Source organism: Athene cunicularia (assembly GCF_003259725.1).
Source record: "Athene cunicularia isolate RWA chromosome Z unlocalized genomic scaffold, athCun1 chrZ_part1, whole genome shotgun sequence".
Classification (NCBI taxonomy): Eukaryota; Metazoa; Chordata; class Aves; order Strigiformes; family Strigidae; genus Athene; species Athene cunicularia.
Genome location: NW_020799142.1, coordinates 23,360,223 through 23,384,213, shown reverse-complemented (window position 1 = coordinate 23,384,213; position 23,991 = coordinate 23,360,223). Strand labels below are relative to the sequence as shown.

General features: G+C 36.9%; 1 protein-coding gene and 1 long non-coding RNA gene across 4 annotated transcripts in view; one reads left to right on the top strand and one right to left on the bottom strand.

The window, feature by feature from the left end:
* The first annotated feature begins 1,386 nt into the window (after positions 1–1,386).
* LOC113489834 lies at positions 1,387–22,990 on the top strand. Its single transcript, XR_003400096.1, has 4 exons — positions 1,387–1,548; positions 7,171–7,236; positions 7,962–8,052; positions 22,226–22,990. It is a non-coding gene; the product is annotated as an uncharacterized LOC113489834 (long non-coding RNA).
* The window catches only part of RANBP3L (RAN binding protein 3 like), a 36,983-nt gene continuing 17,298 nt past the window's right edge, over positions 4,307–23,991 (bottom strand). The window contains exons 9-15 of one of the 3 annotated variants that reach the window (XM_026865856.1): positions 20,147–20,267; positions 18,995–19,094; positions 17,744–17,874; positions 16,717–16,837; positions 15,977–16,119; positions 12,530–12,722; positions 4,307–4,668 (exon numbers count right to left, since the gene is read on the bottom strand). In XM_026865856.1, coding sequence (XP_026721657.1) covers positions 4,610–4,668; positions 12,530–12,722; positions 15,977–16,119; positions 16,717–16,837; positions 17,744–17,874; positions 18,995–19,094; positions 20,147–20,267 — 868 coding nt within the window. In that variant the 3' untranslated portion in view covers positions 4,307–4,609. Of the gene's footprint in view, positions 4,669–7,186; positions 7,291–9,219; positions 12,723–15,976; positions 16,120–16,716; positions 16,838–17,743; positions 17,875–18,994; positions 19,095–20,146; positions 20,268–23,991 lie in introns of those variants that run through there. The other 2 variants (XM_026865857.1, XM_026865855.1) reach the window with 2 other exon arrangements.

Genomic DNA, 23,991 nt, shown 5'->3' with positions numbered 1-23,991 from the left:
AAAAACCTGCAGCTATTGCGACATTCAGTGAAGAGCACCTTTAGGGATGTGCAGCACTAACCATACTGCTCACTGACTGATTGACTGTCCCAGTCCTGCCTGTACCCAAGCAGTAGAGAAATTTGACCAAACACGCCATTTTGTTTTTCTTGGTTTTAGCTGCACACCGAGGACAATCTAATTCTCCATATTTAACAGAAAGAAATGCTTCCTCAAGGGAAGCTTAAAGGAAGACAGAAAAGCAGACTTACAGATGAACTGTGAGAGACACTGCTCTTCCATAGCAACCACATGGAAGTAAGTACAAGGACATCTGAACAGGAACTTACATGTAGGTATGAACAAGAACACAGGCAGAGGTTTCCTCATTAAACTTGGTATCATACGAAATTTGACTAGAGACCTTCACAAAATATGTAAAAATGTCTGGATAGGAATTCCATGGGAGGTGGATGACCAACTGAAGTACAGAGAAAAATTTAAGCACTATCTTGCTTTAGGTACTGTACTGTACTAGGCTATGCAACCACAGCATTTGTCCCTGCTACGCAAGTTGAGCACATCGGCAAGTTTAATCCAAACGTCGCAAATGAACAGAGGTCTAAAATATTTCCAGTTTTTAAGAGACCAAAAAATAGACAGACCCAAATTAATGATCTTATTCTGAATAAAGACCAATATGAACTCATGTCCTGGTGGTCTACAGAGACCGCTGGCAACCAAAGTGACACCAGCAGGGACCGTTCTTTAGCCCACCATGCAGATGAGCACTGGAACACAACAGCCACAGCGTATATGGAAGACAGCACGGGGTCACTGAGCCCGATGAAGTCACTACACACTGGGTGCACATATCAACTCCTTAGTTGCTTTCCTTAGTATACCTTCATTAACGGAACCGCCACCTGGTTTTGTACTGAATGTTTTTTTAAAGACCAAAGAAAAAGGCTTTTCTAAAAACTGTAACAGGACGGATGTGAATGAGAGATCTGGCTGCTTAGCTGGAGAAGTTGTTAGAAAAATACCTTAAGGATGAAGCAAGGAAGCGAAACAAGGGCACAGAGGAAAGGAGCAGGAGGAAATGAAAGCTAGTCCTAAGTCTCAGAGGGGATTTTCCCAACATAGCGCTTTCCTCAGCATGCACTTCTCTAAACCGTCTTTACATTACACACTGCACGAAAGAAACCGCAGCTTGCTGAATGCTGCTGGAATCACTCACTACGAGGATAAAACCCCAACGCGCTTACTCCACAAATCCCTCGCTCATCGCGACAGATGAGCGAAGGGCGGTTAGGCGGCGCTGCCGGTAGCCCCTCTCCCAGGCTACCGCTGCGGGCGGCGCCGCTCGCCGGCTCAGAGCCGGCTCACGGGCCCGGGGGGACCAGGAGAGTTATTAAACATAACTAATTCCCTTGCTAGCCAGAAAATGCCTCATTTTGTGTAACCATTAACTTTTGGATTGTATGAAGCAGTGTACCCACTGATACAAGATCCTGGAGACCAAAAGGATGTAAGAGGTTTTGAAAATTTACAGCTCTGTTCTGAATGGTATGTCTTTTACTATTTATTTGACCATTGAGCTACTCTAGCATTCTATGCTTCATGTATTACTTGTTTATATTGAGTTGTTTTGATCTTTGTTTGAAAAACAAATCAGCTTCAACCACTTAAGACGAGCTTGAGCATGGACCAGTATTTTACTCTGAGGCCATGCAATTACCATGTTACAGTCTTTTGAATTAATGCCCACAGCAAGCATTATGAACATAACATATGAAATATGTATTTTTAAATCGAAATTCAAAACAGCAGATGATATCTTCACATTCAGGAAGCAGAACTGAGGCACAGAGCAGGAAGTGATTCATCCAGGGTTCCCAGAAGGAAGTCTCTGACAGACCAGCTGAAGGGTTCCCAGATCATCTGACACCTCATTGTCTATGTGGGGAAAAGGTTTAAACTTTCTGTAATATGTAAAATAGAGTTTATGGACTGTTACTTACAGTTTGCATCTTACTCTGTAAATGGACTTACTTACAAAATGTTTGATAGATACCGTTTAACCTTTTCCTTACTAACTATACATTTTGATTTGAGCATACACCTGCTACACAGGAACAAGGCACAAGTATCTGTCAAACAACACTTTACTTATTTTGAGAAGTATTCAGTTTGTGACACATAACATGTCTTCATGCCCCGTCCTCAGTGACTTCAGAGCAATACAGTTTGCGCATTAAGGGATGGATTCATTCACACAGTATTAAATTAATAAGCACAGACATTTTAGCCTGATATTCTTATAGGATATGAGCATGGAGCAGGGGTGAATTCCCACTCTAATAACTTTTTAAACTCTTGCCTGACCACAACCAACTTTGTTTTGAGCAAAGAGTACTTAAAAATTCCATATAGAAATGGCCACCTCAATACTGCCTACAGTAGGGAAAATGCTTCAGAGTAATGCCCATTTTAGGACAATACATGAGGTAAATTTCAAGACACAAATCCACAGAAAACCAGGCATCCTTAGCTCTGCATTCTTTAAGTTATATGATGGACTTAAAAAAAAAAAAAAAAAAAAACAAAAAAAAAACCAAAATCACCAAACAAAAAAAAAACCAACCCACCTATGTAATAAGCTTCTGTGTTACAAAACAATGTAACTGGAAAAATTTCTATGTAAACACTAAATTATTCCTAAACCATTACACTGCATAACAGGGACTATACCTGCAGTTTTACATAAGATGGTCTCCACATGTAGCCTTTTTTCATCCGTCAGAATTTACATATTGTTTCTAGAGCAGTTAGTTACAATCTAGCACAACTGTTCTCTCCTCATTGAAGTCTGTGAGTAATGCCTTCTTGTGACCATTTAATTAATAACCAGTTACATAAGTAACTCATCCAATCATTTACATCCTCTAGGCTTTCTTTATATGCCCCTAAGTACTACCAGTACCTGAAAATGATAGTGCTATCTTTGTGTTTAAAGTGACAATGCTATCAGTGTTAGTTGCATTCACAGAGGAGGTAAACAGACCATCACAGTAACGTTTCACAAAACTTGAGTCCTCAGATTTAGAGCCCAGCTGACCACAGCTATTAATTCCAATTATCCAGAGGAAAACTCCAGACTAATGCTTAAAGAACGTGTCACTCATGCAACACATCAGCATCTTACATCACAGGTATATGAACACATTGGCAGGTGTAGTCTGCTGAATTTCTGATTCCAGATTCTGTTCACATGTGCTTGCATTGTGCTTGCAACACATGTACCCTCATCAGTGATTACATAGTTGGGTCATATCATTTACTTAATAAATTCCAAAATAGAGACAGATGCTTCAGAAAAAGCAAAATAAATGCAGTTATTCTTATGAATGCAAATTACTGAAAATTTTTCATACAAAACGAGAAGGGGTAAGCTTTCTTGTCCACACTTTCATTAGAGTATGTTTCAATTAACAGAAATTTAATTTTCTACTTTTCTTCCCACTCTGCTTATGCAAAGCAAACTACACCATCCCTGAAGTGGACTAACACAACTGACTTTTACCATTTTGGAAGCAATTTGAATACGCTGAAACAGCTGCAGATACATTGTTTGGCAAGAATAGTGTTTGTGAAGACGACTTGGGCATCTGAACTCCATTTTTTAGACAGACAACTGCTGTGGAACAGGCAATGTGTGCTTTTTCTAGATTTCCTACCAGAATGCCTCACTGGTAGGTCCTCTAAAACCCAGTTAGGGGAAAGTGGATGCTCTTTCCCGCCCTGTCCATGTCATACAGGCTGTCAGTAGCACTGAAAGCAGTATCAAATGTGCTAAAGGTTTTCCCTGTATTCCTTGATTAAATAGAGACATTAACAAACTCAACTTCATACAGTTTGATAAAACTAATTTAGAGGTCACTAAAGATCATGTCATAAAACCCTGAATGACAAGATTTAGGAAGAGATACATCCAGAATGTTAAATAAGCCATTTAGGCTATCCCATCCAAGTAGATTTTGCTAGAAACTCATAGTCTTAGTGGAAAATATCTGCATATGTACCTTTATATTAGGAATTGTTAGATTGCTCTCCTTTTGAAAATTACTACTGCAATAATACATAAGAGCTTCCACCTCTGCATCCCTTTATGTATATAAATTAATCACTGGGGTTTGTTAGAAATAAATAAATCAATAACATTCATCTAAAAAAAACCCCACAGAGGAACAGGTTGCTCCACAAACAGCAAAATTAATTATCTCATGTCCCAACACCACTCTTCAGGCCACAGTAATCCCAGGTATCCATCCTTCCATGGTTTTCCTTTCTCCTCCCTCCTCACAAACGCTGCAGCTTCTTCAGAGGCAGGAAAGTTCCACTCAGCCCCACAAGCCTCACAGAAAATACAAAGTTTACACTGAAACTTTCTCCTCAAAGGATACCTTCCTCTGAATTCTGTCCTCAAAACCTGCCAATTTTCATTAAGAAATTAAATTGTCTTTGAGCTTTCTACATCTCATCCAATTTTTCTGAAACCAAACAGTGGGCTCGAAGTGGGTCTGACAGATAGATGGATGGAGTACACAACTGTTTAAACCTTGTTTCCTTAGGAAAACAGACTTGAAATTCTGTGGCAGGGAAGGAACCATCTGTAGGAAGCTCTAACTAGGACACAAAATAAGACAACTAGTTAGATGGAAATTATAGCTGTAAGAAAATTGTTTATTGTTCAGCATAGAAATTGTTGCTCTGGCTGTCATAAAATGACAAACTATACATTTTAAAACTAAGTTTATACATTACACATTAGCATACCTTCAGTCTTGAGAAATGATGAATTGTAGTGCAATGAGACTAAATAGAATAAATAATTAGGATCTCTGGAGTAAAAATTCATACCATAAATATGTCTGCACGTAAGTATATTTATACACCCTCTATTACCACAGTACCCAAACTCTGCCAAATAAATACCTCTTTTCCTCTTCAGCTTTTAGGAGACATAGCTTCATGTTTGAGAGCATGTGTGTGTGCATGAACCTGTGTGGTTTTGTGTATACTTGTGCATATATGTAACGATCTTGGGAAGAGGCAGATCAAAAAAGAGTTTATTTGTGAATGAACATAAGCCTCATTCTTTATGATGTGGAAGCAAATGACAAAGTTTATGTCCTGTGTCTGCAAAAGTTCTGTTCTGACTCTGGAAGGCCCCTTCATTTACCAAGGATTTTACAGCAGTAGTAGAATTTAGAAGGATGTCATGACACTCAGGTGCTTAAAACCCATTTCACAAAAGGCTTTGATTATCAGGACAGACTTTGAAATCAAACTCTGCATTCAGTGCATAGCCAGCTGAACTCCAGGGCAAAGTTATCACCATGACCTGTTGCTAAATACATAGAGCTGCTGTGTTTTACAACTGCTAAGTTTTTATAATATGGAGCTTTGTTCCTCAGTGTGAGTTGCAGCAATGAAATATGAAGGTCAGTGTTGCAAATATTCTTGTGGTCAGGAGTGATACTGATAGAAAAGGACAAAATGTACAGCTAGTCATGGAAAGAACATTTTTGTTATCAGCAGACTGAAGAGTCAAAGAGGATTCCAGTGTTTCACTATTTGACACAAGGGCTCAAATGTGAAGAAGTCCCCTTTTCCTGAAGGCAAAATCCCAGTCCCACTTAAGCTCACTGTCATCCAGATGCTAAATCAATGTGAGACAAGTATTAATTTTGGCAGGTTATTTAGGATTCAGCATAATCCAGATACTAGTTCAGCTTCATCTGGATGCTGATCTTGACAGGCAATTGAGAAAGAAGCTGGTATTCTTCCAACTACATACATATGTTCAGATGGAAAACTAAATTGTAATTTCACTCTTCAGGTGTGATGCAGTTTTTAAGACTGAGAAATCATTACAATTACCTTAACTAAAAAGACTTCAGATATTTCAAAACATTGTTTTAGGTCTTAGGATGAGAAAGAAATAGTATTTGGTAATCAATTATATATAAGGCAGAAGTTAGAGAAGAATGATTACACACATACTTTCTTTATCTTTTGACAGGATGAATAGAAAATACAGACCACAGATGGTGTCTGTACTGTGCATGGGTTTATGAATGATCTGGTAAATCTTAATTCACAGGTGGCATTAGAGAGAATTGATTTTTCTAATTCCTCATGATAATGGTAGGTAGAAGACAGTAGTCTCTGGAATCACTTTTACAGAGTGTCTGGGTCTTTGGCACTGTTGGGATTATTGTACATATTAGGATGTGTAACACATTCATCTATTTCAAGGAATGATGCTGTTTAGGGATAGCTACAGCTAAAGAAGAAGTAATCTTAGATAATATCACACATTTAAGAGAAATTTTTATGCAGATATCCAGTTATACTGTGCATGCCTTTATTAGCATATATCAAATGGACAATTAGCAGGGCAAGAGCTTGTCTCGTGTAACTGAAAAGGTGTTCATGAGTGTAAGCAGATATACTCTTAGATTTTAAAGCTCATATGCCCACTAGAACCTGCTTGCAGTACTTCCTGGTGAATCCTCCTAGTGCTTATTGCTGTAAAGGCAGATCATGTTTTTTTGGCCTTTAACAAAATTCTACAACCAGTACACAACTCTAGATATTTTCAAAACAAATGGGAAAAAAAATCTTGTTATGAAGGCTGGTTTGTATAAGCCTTGGTCATGCTAAACTGCCACCCCCAATTCTGCTTGTATGTATGTACAAATAGGATGCTGAATGTTACCACACAATTTTAAATAAATGTTTTCAGTGAAGACCAATTTAAAGCTTTCTGAATGTATCTTTTAAATAACAGATGAAAAGTAACAAATATCTCTTCATATATAATTAGTTCATGGTTTTATGTGGTTTTATCCACCAATATGATGAACAAAAATTTATTCCCTATAAAATTCCTTAGTTTAGTAATGCATCTAAATATATTTAATCCTAAAATCTGAAGCCTTTGTAACACTTCTTGAATATTGGAAGCCATTGTGTCATTCCCATCTCAGTGCAAAGCAGGCTGATGGGAATCCTCAGAAGTACATCTCAGGTTTGTTCCAAATGCATTAAACTTAAGATGTGCCTAAAATTAATCTTTGTTTAAAAGTCATAAAATAAATGCATCTGATTTCCTCCCTCCAGGGACTGATGAGTCAGTTTAGACATTTTGGGAAGATGAGTTCCCAGCTGTACTGTGATTAACCTCTGGTAGGTGTCATGAGCAGACTACAGCAGACTCCCTGTGGTTCCATCTAGAATGATCTGAAAAAGAATTTTTAAAAAATCTTGCTTATTTAAGCATATTCATGTTTTGAAACAATCCAGCATTTCATAATACCAAAGCAGTAGGTTAAAGTTTGGATATGATCAGTTCCTGGTTTAAGTAAATATCTAACGAGATAACACAGGATTATTCACAAATATTTGAGCATGTGAATAGTGAATGAAGCCTGTGACCCCCCATGTCAATAAAGACAAGAACATAAGCATAAGGATTCAGATGTCTAGATAGGACAAGTGTGTCTGGGATGCAAATCATCTCACTCTACACAGGGGACACTGTTAACACTTCATAATAGGTGCTCAGTAAACTGTGAGAAATCCAACATATCTTCAAACAACTCATTGGTCATGCTAAAGTACCCAGGGGTGGTTTTGGTGCATAATCTCTATGGTTTTGCCTCATCTGCATAAGGTAGATAGAGATGACTAATGACCGACACATAGTATCACTATCTCACTATCTGTTTAAAAATTGCTGCCACAATCTGTCCACCAATAAATACTTAACAAAAATGTTAAACCTCTTACAGGTGAAATGAAAGGCCTTGAATTTGTCAAAATATTACATCTGATTTCCTCCTCCCACCTTGTCTTTCCTGATATGTCAGCATTTAAAGCCTATCAAAGTTGTCTTTTCTTCTCTGCTTTAGATGTTACTGATATCTGCTGGAAAGAATACAGAAACCTGGACTCCAACTAAGAAGTTAATTCTTAACTTTTCCTCAGTTTTAATCACTATCAGTGTTTGTGTGTGTTAGATTTATAATTTGGAACCCTTAACAACTGGTAAGAACTTAAATTAAATTGACAAAAAAAGTCAAACAAGGATATCACTTTTTTCAGGAGTTCCTGTGGTGTTGCTGAACAGTAGTTCCTTTAATAACTTTAGAAATATTTTACTTAAAAATTAAAAAAAAAGCTTTCATAACATTTTAAATCTTGATAAATGCCAGCAGGTGACAGAGTCCTTGTGAGGCCAACATGGGAGGTATGTGCATAGTGGACTAGAAAAAAAAAAAATAGGAAAAAAAAAAAAGTTGCACTTCTGTTATATGATACATCCTGCTCTCAACACCAGTAGTCTCCAAAATCCGTGAAATTCTTGGTGAACCCATATGGGACACACCATGTCATTGTACACTATGGTTTTCTCTTAAGGTCTATGGCTACATATGGAGACACTTCTTGGGACTTACTATCCCTAGACTTCAGCATCTTTGAATTCACCCTAATAGATTCTAAAAGAAAATTCCATGCCAGGAAGGAGACCACATCTCAATCAATGACGATGAGTCAGGAGAAGATCTAAGAGAGTTATTGGTGAGGTGCAGTACAAGAAATAATGCATAAAACATTTCTTTGCCCAGTGACACTGTCATCCTTGTCCCTCACATGTACTTTTCCAGCTTCTCTGTTCCCTCTCAGGGATACAAATAAACAAATTCCTGCAAAATCAGAAAAGGGAGAAGGATGGAAATCATAGGACCCATCCTACCTATAGCCCCACGCTATTCTACTACTACAACTGAAAATTCATACTCCCCTGTGAAAGAAATGCCTTATGTCTCTCAAGGAATAACAGTTCTTTTAAATACTAACAAGGTTACAACACTTTAGGGACCTTCCACTACTTCTGACTATGATGGGCCTGTTTCTAAACGTAAACAAAATGCATTCCTTTGGAGCAAGGACAGAATCTCCTTATGGCTATTAATAAAACATGGAAAAATCTCTTAGAAGTGTCAGAAGCAAGAAGTAACATTTTCAGAGACATCTTAGTCATTTATGGGTCTAAGCAGTGACTTCCAGTCACCTCCTACCAATGGCAAGCTTAGGTGTTGGGACTCTAACAGATCCATGTTTTAGCAGGGTATTTTTTTGGGCCTGACATAGGTACCTTGCTTGTGCTGAACTTGTAACTGCCTGTAGTCAAGGTGCCTAAAAAACAGGAGTCAGAAGATGCTGTCTGCACAGATACCTGACACAGGTGTGCCAGTATACAGAAAAGCCCCAGATCCATGGCTGAGATTTATTAGCTAATCAGGAGGAGGTAGGAGCAACAGTTTGACATGTTACTCAGCGCAGGACTCACCTGCCACACAGACCTATAGTGTATTAGGTCCTCTTCATCCACAGAGGTCTGGTACAACTCACTGCCTATCAGGAGACCATGCTCTCTTATTAGGCTATTCTATATGCCTGGCTAAGTGTAATGTAAGTGTTCGGTTTGTTGAAGCACATCTACCACACAGCAAAGAACATAATGTTTACAAGTCCAAAGAGAGGAAAATTGAAAGGAGAGAGTCATGCAACTGAGGCCAGTGACATTTCCCTCAGAAGGGAGCACTCTTGGTCCAATCATTCACACATTGTCATTTTTAATTGTTTTATTTGTTGCATTATTTAGTGAGAATTTTTTTCATATGTGTAATAAAGAATTCTGATCTGTCCTCAGCTAGATATTACAAAGACAACTGGTGGAAAACGCAGTTACAGTGCTTGGCAGAGAAATGAATTAGCAATGAAAGAAATGGAAGAAGTGATTTGCTTGACTTTGGTCAGCCTAGAAGTTTTCTGTCTAGTCTAAATTCATATCCTCAACTCACTTTGTAGTCAGTGGGAAAAGAGAAATACTTCCCAGAGAGTTATTGATCCCACCCACTCTCAAAATCTGTTTAAAGATTGATTGTTTTGTTTCTCTCCACTTAGATTTATGAAGCAATTTGTTGGTAAAAATATCCAAGCTGTAACTGGTGATACATGGTCTGATAAAAATATCATGTACAGCAACTTACTCTTTATGGACTTTATGAAATTAGTATCTCTCCTTCAAAGTAAAGCAATTCAATGAAGAATTTAAAAAATAGTGGAATATATGTCTCTATTGAATTTGTAAAATGGTATAAATATCTCTACTACCTTATAGTGTCCTAATACAGCATTAATAGTCTGTGGACCTTATAGCTAAGAATTCTGTGTAAATAATTCTTAATGCAAACATATAGACTTTAATGTTTACAATGCTTCACTTATGTATATTATATTGCCTTTCTTCTTCAGTCTCTAGACTAAAGATAATTCTTATCTATTTTTTCATGTCTTTTACAGTGTCATGAAATATACAGCATAATCTAGGGAACTGTGTGAGTTCAGTTTAACAAGAGGAAATTATCTGTATTAAGAAAAGAAAACTATCACTGGTTTGTTTTTTGGGGTTTTTTTAAACAAAACAGAATGGAACAAAATAAAATGCAGGCATACTTTCTAATTGTGTTTCTTGTAATGAAACAGTCACTGAGAACTTACACTTCTTAACTTTAGTTAAGTAAGTTTAGTAGTCTTAAATAGAATTAATCTCTGAAACTGAATTTGATAAAAAGAAGATGACTTATTCATGCACATCCTTCAATGAAAATGAAAGCATGAAAATGAAAGCATGAAAATGAAAGATTTAAACAAATGCTCTTATATATTCAGGATCTAATCTCTTGCATCTAAATGGACATTTCTATACTCATATTTAAAATTAACCTCAGTCTGTTCAAAACACATGAGGTATATCTTTCCTCCTGTTTTGGAAATGAGAGTTCCAGGGATACGCATATGTAAGACGTGAATCCCCCAAGTGGGACTTGGATACCAGTAAATGAAATGTCTTCAAAATTAAAACGTCATGGCTCTGAGAATAACTGAAGAAATTAAGGTAAGCACAAAGTGCTAGAAGTCATCAAAAAAGCACCTGAAAGGGATTGTTGTATTGCTGTCAGTAACTGGACATAAATGAAGGACTGATATTTAAACTAAAAGGTGCAGAAAAAAAAGCACCTGACACTCATATCTCAGAATCTGTTTGCTGGCTGCCATCTGAATATCTGTATCAGAAGTCTCTGCAAATCAAAATAAATGTTGAACTTGTAAATCTATGCTCCCACACTGCTTTGACATTCCCTTTCCCCTCTTTTTTTTTTTTTTTTTCCTAAAAGAACAAAGAGTTCTTATCATCAATAATTCTGGAAAGGAATCAAGCTCCACCCAGAGTTTTCAAGTTACCAGTAACTCTGTAAAGTCAATAAGACTATTTAGGAATTACAGAGGGAATATTTGATTATCTGGGAGCAATCCAGGGAATTCTCAGAGATAACAATTTTCCCATTTCCTAAACAGAATGTATAAGAGCATCGTGCTTTGTTTAGAGCACTGAATGCTACTGAAATTAATAATAGGAACAAACTGCAATCTATTTGCCTAAAGGAGAAAAAAGACTTGTTTCCTTAAGGAAACAGTCACTCATAGCTGTTACCTGTACATGATGATTCTTGTTGTTGTTAAAAGGAAGAGTTTATAATATAGGGACAGTATGTTGCAGAGAGAAGCTAATGAGCAACAACTCAAGTATACCTGCTGCGGTTCTTCTATTAGAAAATCACATGTAATTGGCAACTCCTATATCCGCTGTAGCAGTCTGGCACAAGCATATGGATTTGCCCCAGAAATGTAACTTGTCTTGCTAAGATAGAAGAGACCTTAAGCCTGACAGGTGTTTCTGCCTTGCTTCCTTCAAATGTGACCCCAGCCTTGTTGTGAGCTGTATTAACAGCTTCTAGAGGGACTAAGTCAGCAGCTTGCCCCTTATATCTTGTTTTAGCTGTATTCTTCCCTTTGAGAAGCCTAAATTTTTGTTATGCTGAAGAAAGCTGGCAAAACTGGTGTGTAAATCTTGACCTTCAATTTTCCTAGTGAGTTAGCTCTTACAGCTGATCAAGAATCAGTGTTTTAAATGAAGTTAACCACTGCATTAAAAAACTGTAGTAAACACATTATGCTCCAAGCTGTTAGTAACTACCTAAGCGCTGATGTGAATGCACTCAACTTTCACTTACTCAAGGAACAACCAGTATTTTAATATCTCTAGTAATTTCTACTGAAATATACTGAAGAAACCTTTAGGTAAAGCTTGACAGTATTAAAATTTCTGAACACCTAGCCTTTGTCAAAAGAGTATTCCACTGCTATAAAGATGTGTAGATACTTGATCTGTCAAAATCTTGCATTTTCACAGCAATAAGTCAAAATACTAAAATGAATTATCCTCTTCTACTTGAAAGGGGGTATTTGTAACAGATTAAATTTATAGTCAGCATGAAAAGGTACAATTTTCATTTCTTACAAGAAAATGCCCTGAAAAGATTACAGCTTTCCCAGGAAAATTTCTGCTTACCAGATCCACTGCTGCTCACTTGAGTTATTTTTTCATCATCTTCATCATCGCTATCACAGCTTAATGGGTGAAAAGCTATTTCTGACTCTGTGTCTACTTGATTAACATCTGGCTCTTGCTCAGCAAAGCTTCGCAATGCCACAAGGCGGTGATGTATTGCTGCATACAGGTATCCAGTGTCTTTTGAGCTTGCCTGCAGAATATAAAATGCATACAGTCCAAACTAACTGAAAAAATTCTCCATTTTTTGCAGAGAAGCTGACTGAGAAATTTTCAAAAGTAATGAGAGCTGTATTTCATCCTTTTTAAAACAAAAAATTTCATTTAAGATTTACACTTGATTCATTTCAGAAAATAAATTTAAATACAAATAATGTCAAGTACCTTTAAGTGGTCTGAGATTTATAATATGTAGCAGTTGATTATTTTCTCTATATTTACAAGAAACATAAGCCTTAAAGTTATTAATTCCCCTGATGAATGTCTCAGCTTGTATTGAGTCCTTGATATTCCAATCAATTCCTGAATATGATTTTAGAAGTAAGAAAGCACTGAAATTGCATTTTTGTTTACAGGATAAATAAGAATTTTAAAACCTAACTACAAAAAATTATTTGTGATTACAAAATTTAAAGATACCATGAATTCTGCTGCTATTGTTGAACAGAAAATGAGCATCATCAAGAAAGGCATTGAGAACTAGACAAGGCAGCATTTTTCCAGTACATAAAACTTCAAGCAGCCATGTCCTTAGAACTGTGTTCCATTGTGGTTATCACAGCTCAAGGATATAGCACAATTAAAGACAAAGAGAAGGCCACCGAAAATATCAAGGGTGTGGTGTAGCTCTTTATTAAGAGTTGAGACTTTGAAGGGAAGGATGAGAAGGGGGGTATAACTAAGGTTTTCAAAATCATAAAAGTGGTGGATAAACTGAATATGGTATGTCTGTCCATCAGACCACACAATAAATGCACCAGGGTAGATGCTTAATGAAAGCAGTAGAGGATCAGCATAAAAGAAAGTGCTTCTTCACAGAGTGAGTAGGAACTTCTAGAATTTGCTATCTCAGGAGAATGTGGGGACAGAGAATATAAACTAAAAACAAGAGGCCAAAAATATAGTAACAAAAGTTTTAAAAAAGGAATCAGAAAAAATCAGGGACAATCATTTCATAAAATAGATAGCAAAGGAAACAAGTAGGGTTGCATGCTCTCAGATCCCTAATACAACACTTATGGACACTGGGGGTGGATGAGGTGAACAGACCATACAAAGTGGCCATAACTGCCTGTGCTTCCTAAAAGCACTGCATTTGGGCACGGTCAGAAGTTCCAGCAGAGTACCACTTATGTTTTTATGAAGCAGATCATCTACCAGAGGGTAACTGAATGCATATGGTCTTCTGTAGCACAGTTCTCCACTTCTGTGCACCATGTGTAGCAGTTTCTATCTGTAGCACTTGGCAACAGGAAGAAATATGTCTTGTCTGAATTGGAATGACACGTGCATATAGGTGGAAAAGCTATGTGACTGGGAAGCAGCAGCAGATCTGGGCTGCCTTCTGTGCCACCCAGACTTGCAGCCACAAACAATTATCTCCCTACAGCCAAGCAAAGAAGAAAGAAATTCAGAGTTGTTCGGGTGTCTCAAATGCAAATGCAATTCTCAGTGGACAAATCAGAGCTCTCAAGATAACAAGACTTTCCAGGAAACTTAGGGTTATAAATAGGAAAGAGGCAGCTATTCAACCTGATCATTCCTATCTGTAGCCTTCTACTTACTGATTTAAAAGCTAGAGTTTCTTTGTCACTTTAAATCTAATATGAACTCCTGCTTCTGCTAAGGGGGGATTGGCTCACCTCCATACATCTCCTGACTCTTCATTTCTACCCTCTACATTGTGCCAGTACCACCATTAGGGAAATCACAGGGTGAATTTTAATCAAGCTAAAAAACTAACTTAGCAAAACCAATAAAACCCACCCAGATTAGTTCTCTGACCTGCCTCACTCACATCTGTACAAATTCCAATGCCACCTAAAGTGAGGAGGAAGAAACAAACATGAGGGGAGGAGTCAGGGTCAGCCCTCTGCACAAACCTGGGTGAGTACTACAGGGCTGACCTAAGGGAGTCTTGTGGACTACCTCCTCTGTAGTCAGCATCATATGACCCTTCTCCCTCACTCATGAGGAACCCTTTTGATAATATCCCTGAACCAAATGTATCTATCAATAATTCATGTGACAGGGGAAAAACAAATGTAAATAGCAGTTAAAAATATCTGCTAGTGCCTTGGAGGAGTGGAATCCACCAACTACTAGACTAGCCTGATTTAGGTCCAAGGCTTTGGTGATGCCTGCTGGGTGTCACACATTGACCAATTTGCCTTCCACACTCAAGAGTCTCAGTGTTCGTTTGGCTGGATACCAGCTGTAGGGATGGATACCAGCCACTTCAGTGATGACTGTAAAAGGAGCTTCCTGCAACTCTTGCCACACACATACAGCTGTCATGTATCTTGGTTTTCTAATACATGTCTTTTTTTACTGTCCAGAAGTGCCAGAACAGAATTTAAGGAATTTCCATATCTATATACACTAGAAAAACTGTGCAGCATGCCTGGAAATCTAGGACATTTCTAACTCTTACATGCAGACCAGTTGCACAACACAGCCATAGTTAATCAATCACTGTTTGGAAGGGATAGACTTACAGTGATGGTATATACAGTGAGTGCATGGTGCCTGTGTATGACATGACACTCCCTGGAAGCAGTGATTTGTTTTGCTTGCACAAGGTGCTGAACCCTTCCCAGAAAGGTCTACTGGGGAAACCAGAGACATCCTTAAACTCACATGGATGCTCTCACTTCCCAACCTAGGACACATGTGCTATTTATTTCCAAGTAAGTCCACCACATTTCCATACTCAACTTATCAGCCCTTCCTAGAGAAAACCAGGATTCCCAAGACTATTGTCTTACATAAGATGACATTGCAAAATCTGTGCTTTTCTCCACTGAGAAATGGAGGACATACACCAGATGGATTATTGAAAACACGGTGTCCAGAACCATGGCAGAAAGCTGCTGCCTTATACAAGAGTAACCTACGAATATGTAACTATGTATATAGAAATTTTTACAGTGTGGCTTCCATAAGAAAGAGTAATTGCTGAATATGACTGCAATGATATCCATTCCATCAGTGGTATGTGAACTAGAGTTTGAAAATGTCTAAAGCCATATCCCATCTTTAGACCTTTTCTTTGAAATTCCAAGGTACAGCACTTTTAACTCATTTCATAATAAAAGCCATGTAACAGCTAAGCTAAGCACAGCCTGACAGAGCATAAAAGGCCATTTGCTAAAACCGATGCCTCAGCAAGTCTTCAGAATCCTAGACGAAATGGGGATTTGGGTGGGGTTTTTCTATCTCACTTACCTGAATTAGAAATACTTGAACAGAATGGTCCTCTTGGTCTGTTGCAGTGAAGCACAGGCTCTTTCTGTTTGCTCTTTTTATAACCATTTGATCCCAGAGTCGGGTGTTGAGAATCAGTCTCAAGCTGCCTTGATTTCGCATAACTAAAATAAGAAGGTTTATATGACAAGTCATTGGAACTATCTTCATTTTTACTGCAGCAGTTTTTCTAGCACTTCTATACAACTAATATTTTCATGAACTGCTCTTTTTAGTTTGGTCTAAAACCTGACATGATGAGATTTATTTATTTTTTTTTTAAATACCAAAATACATTAGTTTCATTCAATACATCTGGCATACAAAGCAAATAATCTGCTGAAACTGTGCAATACAGTATAAAAACTGACAGCACAGTAAAAACAACATTCCAGCACTGACTTGAAACAGTGCTTCTGGAAAAGCAGAATCAACAAAGAGCAAACTGTTCAGACTGGTGACTGAGCTAAAGATAAATTGCAGTAGAAATAGACAGAACCTATCAACATGCAAGCATGAGTGCATAAACTGTAGAAAATGCCCAGTGCCTCACTCCGTAACACAGCTAGCTTTATCAGGAAATGTTAGGAAGATTCTCAGCAACTTGACATATAGAACTAGCTACTCATTTTTAAATATTCTGAAATAAACTCAATTTGGACACCAATAGCTCAAATTATTTAGTGTTTTGTATATGTGTTACTTCATTATTTAATTCTTACTTAGCCTTGACTGCAGCATTCCATATTTATTGCTAGAAGTGTCATTAAGCCTCAGGGATCCTCTGCCTCTTTCAATCCAGATTAGAGAAATCTTATTAAATACAAAGAGCTTGCAGTTGATCTGAAAGAGAAATACATGATGGAAATTGCCAGCAAATGTTAATTTTATTGGTTCTAAACCTTTATGTTTTTAAACCTTTTGATATGGCTTTTAATACATCCATATGTGTGTATACAAAGATAAATATATCACATTATTACTTTAAATAAAATGTCTCTCAGATTTGTGCTAAACTTTCTGCTAGTATGGAAAACATTCAGCATGAATCCCAATTTACTTTTAAATTATTTCTTCTTCAATAACTGTTAACTCGTCACCTGTGATATCCACTAACACAGCTGAACTTGTTGCAAATGTTCTACAATCCTATTCCCTCACTCATTAGAAACATTATGCAGCCCACCAGTACCAGAGAATACTACTCCAAAGAGAGTAAAACTCATCCATGTTCTGACAAGACAGAAGATTTAGTCAATGATAAAATATGTAACTTTCAGTGTTAAGATTTTTAAAGACATATACATTATTATTATTATTTTCTGAGAAAATAATATTTTGAAGATGAAGAATAGCAGATATGTCTTGCCAGGCCAGAAAGAGAATTGATATTTTACATGAACTGTAAAACTAATTACTTTGACAATACATTGATTTTTTTCAAGAAAAAAAGTTTTGTCGTAAAAATATCTTTACTCAAAACCCTTTCAGTTTTGAACTTTTAGTTACTGCTGGTAACACTAAGTGTGAAGCAGTTATTTATTGAAAGGGACTACAACAGAACAAATAAAATATGAAAAATAAAGAATCAGCCTACAGAAAAATGGGTTAGCAGAGGCATACCTTAACAAAGTGAAAACTTAAAATATAAACTCAAGTTATTTTTCAGATTGTTGCAATCTGTAAAAGATTTAGATGTTCTTTTCAACCACAAAATTGCTCACTATTAAGGCTTTTTGAAATCCACACCTGTAGGACATTGTGTTCTGCTTCTTCTCCAGTTATAACTTCAACTTTATCTAACAGAATTTTCTCAACTGGCTTGGAAACAAAAGCAGCTGCTGATTCAATTAGTGTTGCATTCCTCCATAAAGCTGTTTCTGTAGAGGGAAAAGAAAATCCTTTCTTTACAGAGAATATTTTCAGGATAGCAAAACTAGCACATACAATCAATGGCCTGTGACTTCAGGAATTCCTGTGGTGTCTGAGATTATTTAGTAATATTGTTTTTGGTCAAAGTAGTAAATAGAAGAGAAAAAGGCTGGAATACTGCAAAATGTCTCATCTGTTTAGGCTCATTTTGAATTGAACAGGGGTCTCTGCAGTTGCAGAGGTTTTCCCCAAGGGACAACTTACAGAAACAAGCCCTAAATAATTAGAAGTTGATTTTCCAAATGAAACTGGTCTGTCATATTGCTATGCAGATTAATAAACAATGAAAGACACATGTCCCAATATTCAGAATAGTAATAAATACACAGTGAATATTTGATAGTAACATGAAAGGACAAGATTTGAAAGGAACAACATTGTTACAAAGTGCTGTATATTTGCATAATTGATACACATTTTCCATAGTCTTTAGTTATGTTTTTTAAACTTGTCAGAATGTTCATACAAAGTAAGAGGATCCAATACACTCTTTAGTAAAGAGGGGTGCAAAGTTTGGCAAGAGGGCTCAAGATAGGGGCCTTCACGTTATTCCCTCACAGCCTAGGTTTATGTGGCTTGCCTAGTAGAAAAGCTCACACCACAGTGACAAACAACCCCTAAAATCTGTCTGTATAGAAATTTCAGTCCTACAATTAGGATACAAATATGACATATTAATTTATATTAGCACTCACAAGATACAAGTAGCAGACAGCTTAAAATTGTAAAATTCAAAAATGTGGTCCAAAAGACATTCACAAAGTTCACTGTATTCTTTCATAAAACACATAATAATAACCTGTAAGAAATAATAATAGTAATAATCTGTAAAACTCTATGCTTTCATGAATAACTTAGATCATTTATTCTGAAGTTAGTACAGTTCAAATGTCATAAACTGAACTGTGGCTGGTTTCTGAACACAGATTTGGCACATACTGCAAGTGTACTAATGACTGGATAATGAGAATAGATGAAAATTATTGACCTCCACTCGTTTGACATCCTCTAAAATACAGTGAAACATAATAATAAATCTAACTGTACTTGTTTTCCAAGTATGCTTACTTGTTTGTGGATTGAGATTAAAAGATTCTATGCATGTGGATGTTATTTCTCCTTTGTATGAATCAGCCTTATTACATGGCTTGGGATGCTTTTCAGGACTCTGGGGAAAAAAAAAAAAAAAAAAAAAAAGAGGAAATAAGAATTCCTTTTTAAATTAAATGGCTATGTTACTTTATACCAAACAGAACACTGAATCATTTAATGCATGCTAGCTGAAGACTATAAATTATAATATCTTCAGAGCAAAAACTGACCCAGACTTCAGTCTCTAGTGGAAATAATTTTGTTATCATAAAATCAGTACATGATTCTTCCACCAATAAGAATAGCCTCTTTGTATGGATCCTGGATGAGGATTTAAATCCACAGAAGGATTCAGATATTTAAGTATCAGCTAATTTCCAGCTTAAGCACTTAAGTCTGAGAAGCACAGTTTAAAACTCTCAGAAACCACAAACTTAACCTCAGAGGAACTAAAAAGATCCATGACCTTCAGTTTTTGCAGATAAAGTTTCTTTGGCATGTCTAAGTAAATGCTACTGGCTCCTGACAATGCTCTGACCTTATAAACAAATCCCGGTCAGAAGTCATAACACCAGACCTATGGTTGCCAAGCTTTTTCACTCACAGATATGCATACTGTTTTCATTCTGCTTCTACGAGAAACTGAATTTCAATTTCAATTTCATTTTAGGTGGTATGGTCCTCAGCTTGGGAATGACCTTTTTGTCCATTAAATTGTCTCGTGGATGCACAATATAGTTTAACATGGACACTATCTAGGATGAGTGTTCAATTTTCCTGCCATACTAATTTCTCCCATCTCTAAACAGTTATGATGGAAACTATTAAAGTGGTGGGGACCACATTCTTTTATCTCTTACTGTGGCTGTCCTCTTTTACATGGCATATATAAAAAAATCATATTTCAGGTCAAAAAATGAGCAAAAGAGAAAAAGTGCATACTGGTATGGATTAGGAATTAGAGTACTTATCTAGGATGGGGAAGATAGGAATGCCTACCCCTCCTACAGCAAATATTTAGATATTTTCTTGTCAACAGCCATTGGAATCATATTTATTCAAACCTTTAAAAGAACAGGAGGTGCTAAAAAGAATAAATTTCTGAAAAAAAATTAAAAGTACATTAACCTTGATAAAAAGTCTGCTAGCATTTACAGATTTTACCAAAACTCTCTCAACCATGTTTTCTCCAAACACAAAATCAGAATTGCTGCTGGTTTGTACACTTCTGTCTTCAAACAATTGACTTCTGTGGGAACAAAATAACATAAGAATGTGATTTAGAACTATTTAGAGCTTTGTAAAGAATATAAATAAGTTCATGCATTTACTTTACCACACCTTACATTAAAGACAAACAAAAAAATGACCACTTAAGTAATCAGACTAATTCTTTAAAACAATCTGAGAATATTCTGTAAGTAACATATCACAAAAAGAACAAAGATTATCACACTGTATTTCATGAAGATTATTGAGCATGTTTCTTAAAAACAAAGAATAAGAAGCAAAACAACATGTCTTCTTCTCCTCCTTAGGGAAGTGTCTTACTCCAGAAATATTAACGAATTACATTTGTTACCCTGTTTCCTTTTGCCCCACCAAAAGACTACCAACAATGAACAATCACCCCTTCATGTTGGTGCCGCTCTGGTACCCTACAGGCACTCCTTGGTCATCCCCCTAACATCTTGGAAAGGCAGTGTATTCTAATACACACATTTTCAATTCACATAAATACTGAAAAAATGTAAAGGTATGATACCAGATGGCTTATGGTGAGGTAAAACTAAAACAGGAAAGAAAGATCTTTCCACTTTCAGTGCCCTGTTCCATAAATATATTTAAAATGAGAAGTGAAGAAAACTAAATACTTGCAATCCTTTGGTACTGGCCAACTATAGTTTGGGGATACAGATTTGGGAGAAAATTTCATACAGTATATAAATCACTTTACATTTAGGATCTGGAGTGTGACTGGTTTTGGCAGTAGCTACATTAAAACAGTTGTCCTTCTTCTCTTCTGTCCTTTTTTCTCAGTGTCTCAGGTGGATAAAAAACTTTTTTTTTTCCCATTGTCATCCTGCATTTAACTACTCTGTTAGCTTCTTACCTCTCGGGAGGTTTTAAGAGAAGGTGAATGCATTTTTAAATAACATAAGTCACAACTTGTAAAAAGTATGTTATTTGTGGACTACATTCTATAATATTCTAAGTAGAGTTGTGGTTTGACCTGCTAATTACATAGACACTTTAAATAAACAGGATCCATTTTTTATAAAAGTCACTAGAAGAGCTCTTTGTGTGGAAGTTGTTCCTGCTGCTGTTTTGGGTTTTTTGTTTTTATTTTTACAAAAGGTTTATATGTTGTTTGTGTTTTCTCTAGAGCTTAATCACTGCATCTCTTGCTGGCAAGGGCAAAACCACACAAGTTCTTGTCTCTTCCTGTTCAGGAAGAAGGACAGGAAGAAGGACAACGTGGCAAGAAGATGATCTGATGTTCTGTTGCAAAATGCGTACATCTGAACCACTTATCTGCTCTTACAGATCATTTATCACCCTTGGGAGGGCTTAACAGCACATGTCATGCAGAGGATATACCTGTTAATAAGCTGGATTTGTTGCCAGAACTTTAAAACTTTGTTTTCTGTTGTCAGGACTCTAAAACTTAGTTTCTGTATTCACATCTACAGCATGCTGGAAACTGCTTCACATAGGATGGAGAAATTTGCAAATACAAGCTATCTCCATTTTACACAAGGAAAAAAATATTCCTTAACGTTCTTATGCTTGATATGTTGCTAAGACTAAGAGCAAATAAGAAAGAGAAATCAGAAAATCCATCTCTTTTCAGCTTTGAAGCCTTCCATACTTGTTTTAGGCCATGAACAGGGAATATGAAGTGTGTTTAGTAAGTTTCTTATCCTTAAGAAAACTCACTAAAACACACTGAATTGTGAACAATCCATCCTGACATTCCACTGCTACTTCGAGGCTGCTCCAGTAGCAACTTAGTAAGGAGAGCACTCCAGAAGAGGTAAAAACCAGAAATTAGAGGCTTGTCTCAATTAAATAATGTGGGAAGTGGATTTTCAGAAATGTGAGGACAAAGTAATCAGTGCAGGATCTTTCTTTTTTCCAGAGAGTTAACTGGAAGTGCCAGCCCTAAATACTTATTAAAAACGCAATACCCTTATCTTGCTGCAGGACAAGAACAAAGTGTGCCATGGATGACATTGCCATGGAGATGCAAAACAGAGGCACTGAATTCAGGGAATGACCACTAACAAGGAAGGATGGGAGGAGAAATGTGGATAAGATACTGGAACAGGACTATGGAATGGAAGTTGATCCAAGCAGTGTCCTTCTCAGAGTGTCCAGAAGGGTCTGAGTAGCTGCCAGTTCCAGTGCTGGCCTTGAACCCGTGTAGTTTTCCAAGCTTGTGCAAAGCTGAATACAAGACCAGAAGCCTGCATTTCCCCAGCATTATATTTCTGTCATGATACAATCTTGTTTCCAAGATTTTAATCAGAAGAGAAACTACAAATTTCTCCTTTTTGGTTCATTACTACAGCCAGTTCAGAAAATTGAGTTGGTGGTGGTTTCCTGGGACATGAAGAGCTGCAACAACTGCAGAGGGCTAAGAAACCATTTTCATTCATCTCTATGGAACTGTATCACATAAGAGGTAGAAGGGGAGTGAAAGTAAAAGGGATGTTTGCAGGCAGCAGCAATCCCTGATGTTGAGTCTTTCTGCATTTTAATTTTTGTAGATAAATGCCAATAGCTATACCTTGATTGATAATTAAAAACAAATCTTAGCATTCCTAGCAATGAGCAGGTCTGCCTACAATGTTCGCTATTATTAACATGTATATGGAGTTTAATAAAGTTGTTTGTTTGAATACTTGTTGTCAAGTTATCTACGAGAAAACAAATATGAAAAAAAGATTTTACTGAAGTATTTTAAAGTATCAGTCACTTAATATGGATCAGAAGAATGGCACTTAAACTCCCCTGCAAACTCAGAAGAGCAGTAAGCATCTAGTTGTATTGAAATTAGTTTCAACTTGTCAAATAAACCATTTACCACAATTGTGATATACAGAACTAATGAGGCACAAGTACCCCAAGCAGATTAACAATTCCTCTTTTAAAAAAGAAAAGAAAAAGAAATACCATAAACATTTTTGTGTTGTAACTTGTCAGCACTGAAACACTGCATTACATTTTTCTATCCATCTACTTCACAAGAGAAAGCTACTCACCTATCTTTTCCTAGCTGTTGTGCAGTTGACAGAAGGTAAATAGACTTGGAGTATCAATACCAACTGATTCTGAAGTCAGAACCATCTTCTCTTTAGCTTTTCCAGTACATGCATTACCATCATTCTGAATCTGCTAAAAATCCAGCATGCTATGTCGCTCCATTTTGTCCTCAAAGGATCACAGCATTAATTGTGGCTGGCTCTTCAAAAATCAAGGGAGCATCTGCCCTCTAATGACGCTCCTCTTGTTGATAAGGATTAAGAATCTAAACTGCCTGTGCATCTAAAAATCCCTTATCTACTCAGAACCCCAACATAACCAAATGTTCTGTGCAGGAACCTTTATCTGTGGCCCATCCAGCCCTGAAGAAGACTGGAATCTCCTTCGAAGTTAACAACGACAGTTAACTCCTCCCTGTCCTCTGGGTGGGAGGCAGAAAGGAGGCAACATCACAGATGTGCTATCTGTGGCTCTAGTAATATTGAAATGTCATTCTCTCATGATAACGGATCCCAGGTGTATTCATGATGCTCACAGCTTCCAGGTAAATAAACCTCATCAACCATCAGCAAAAAGTGTTAATACATACAAGATAACCTGTTGGCTAACTACAGACCTAACATTCTTGTGAGCCAGTCTCCAGAGAGGTAATAGCCCACTTCTGCATCAGTATGAGCTCTTTCAGTCACATACAGAGGAGAGGA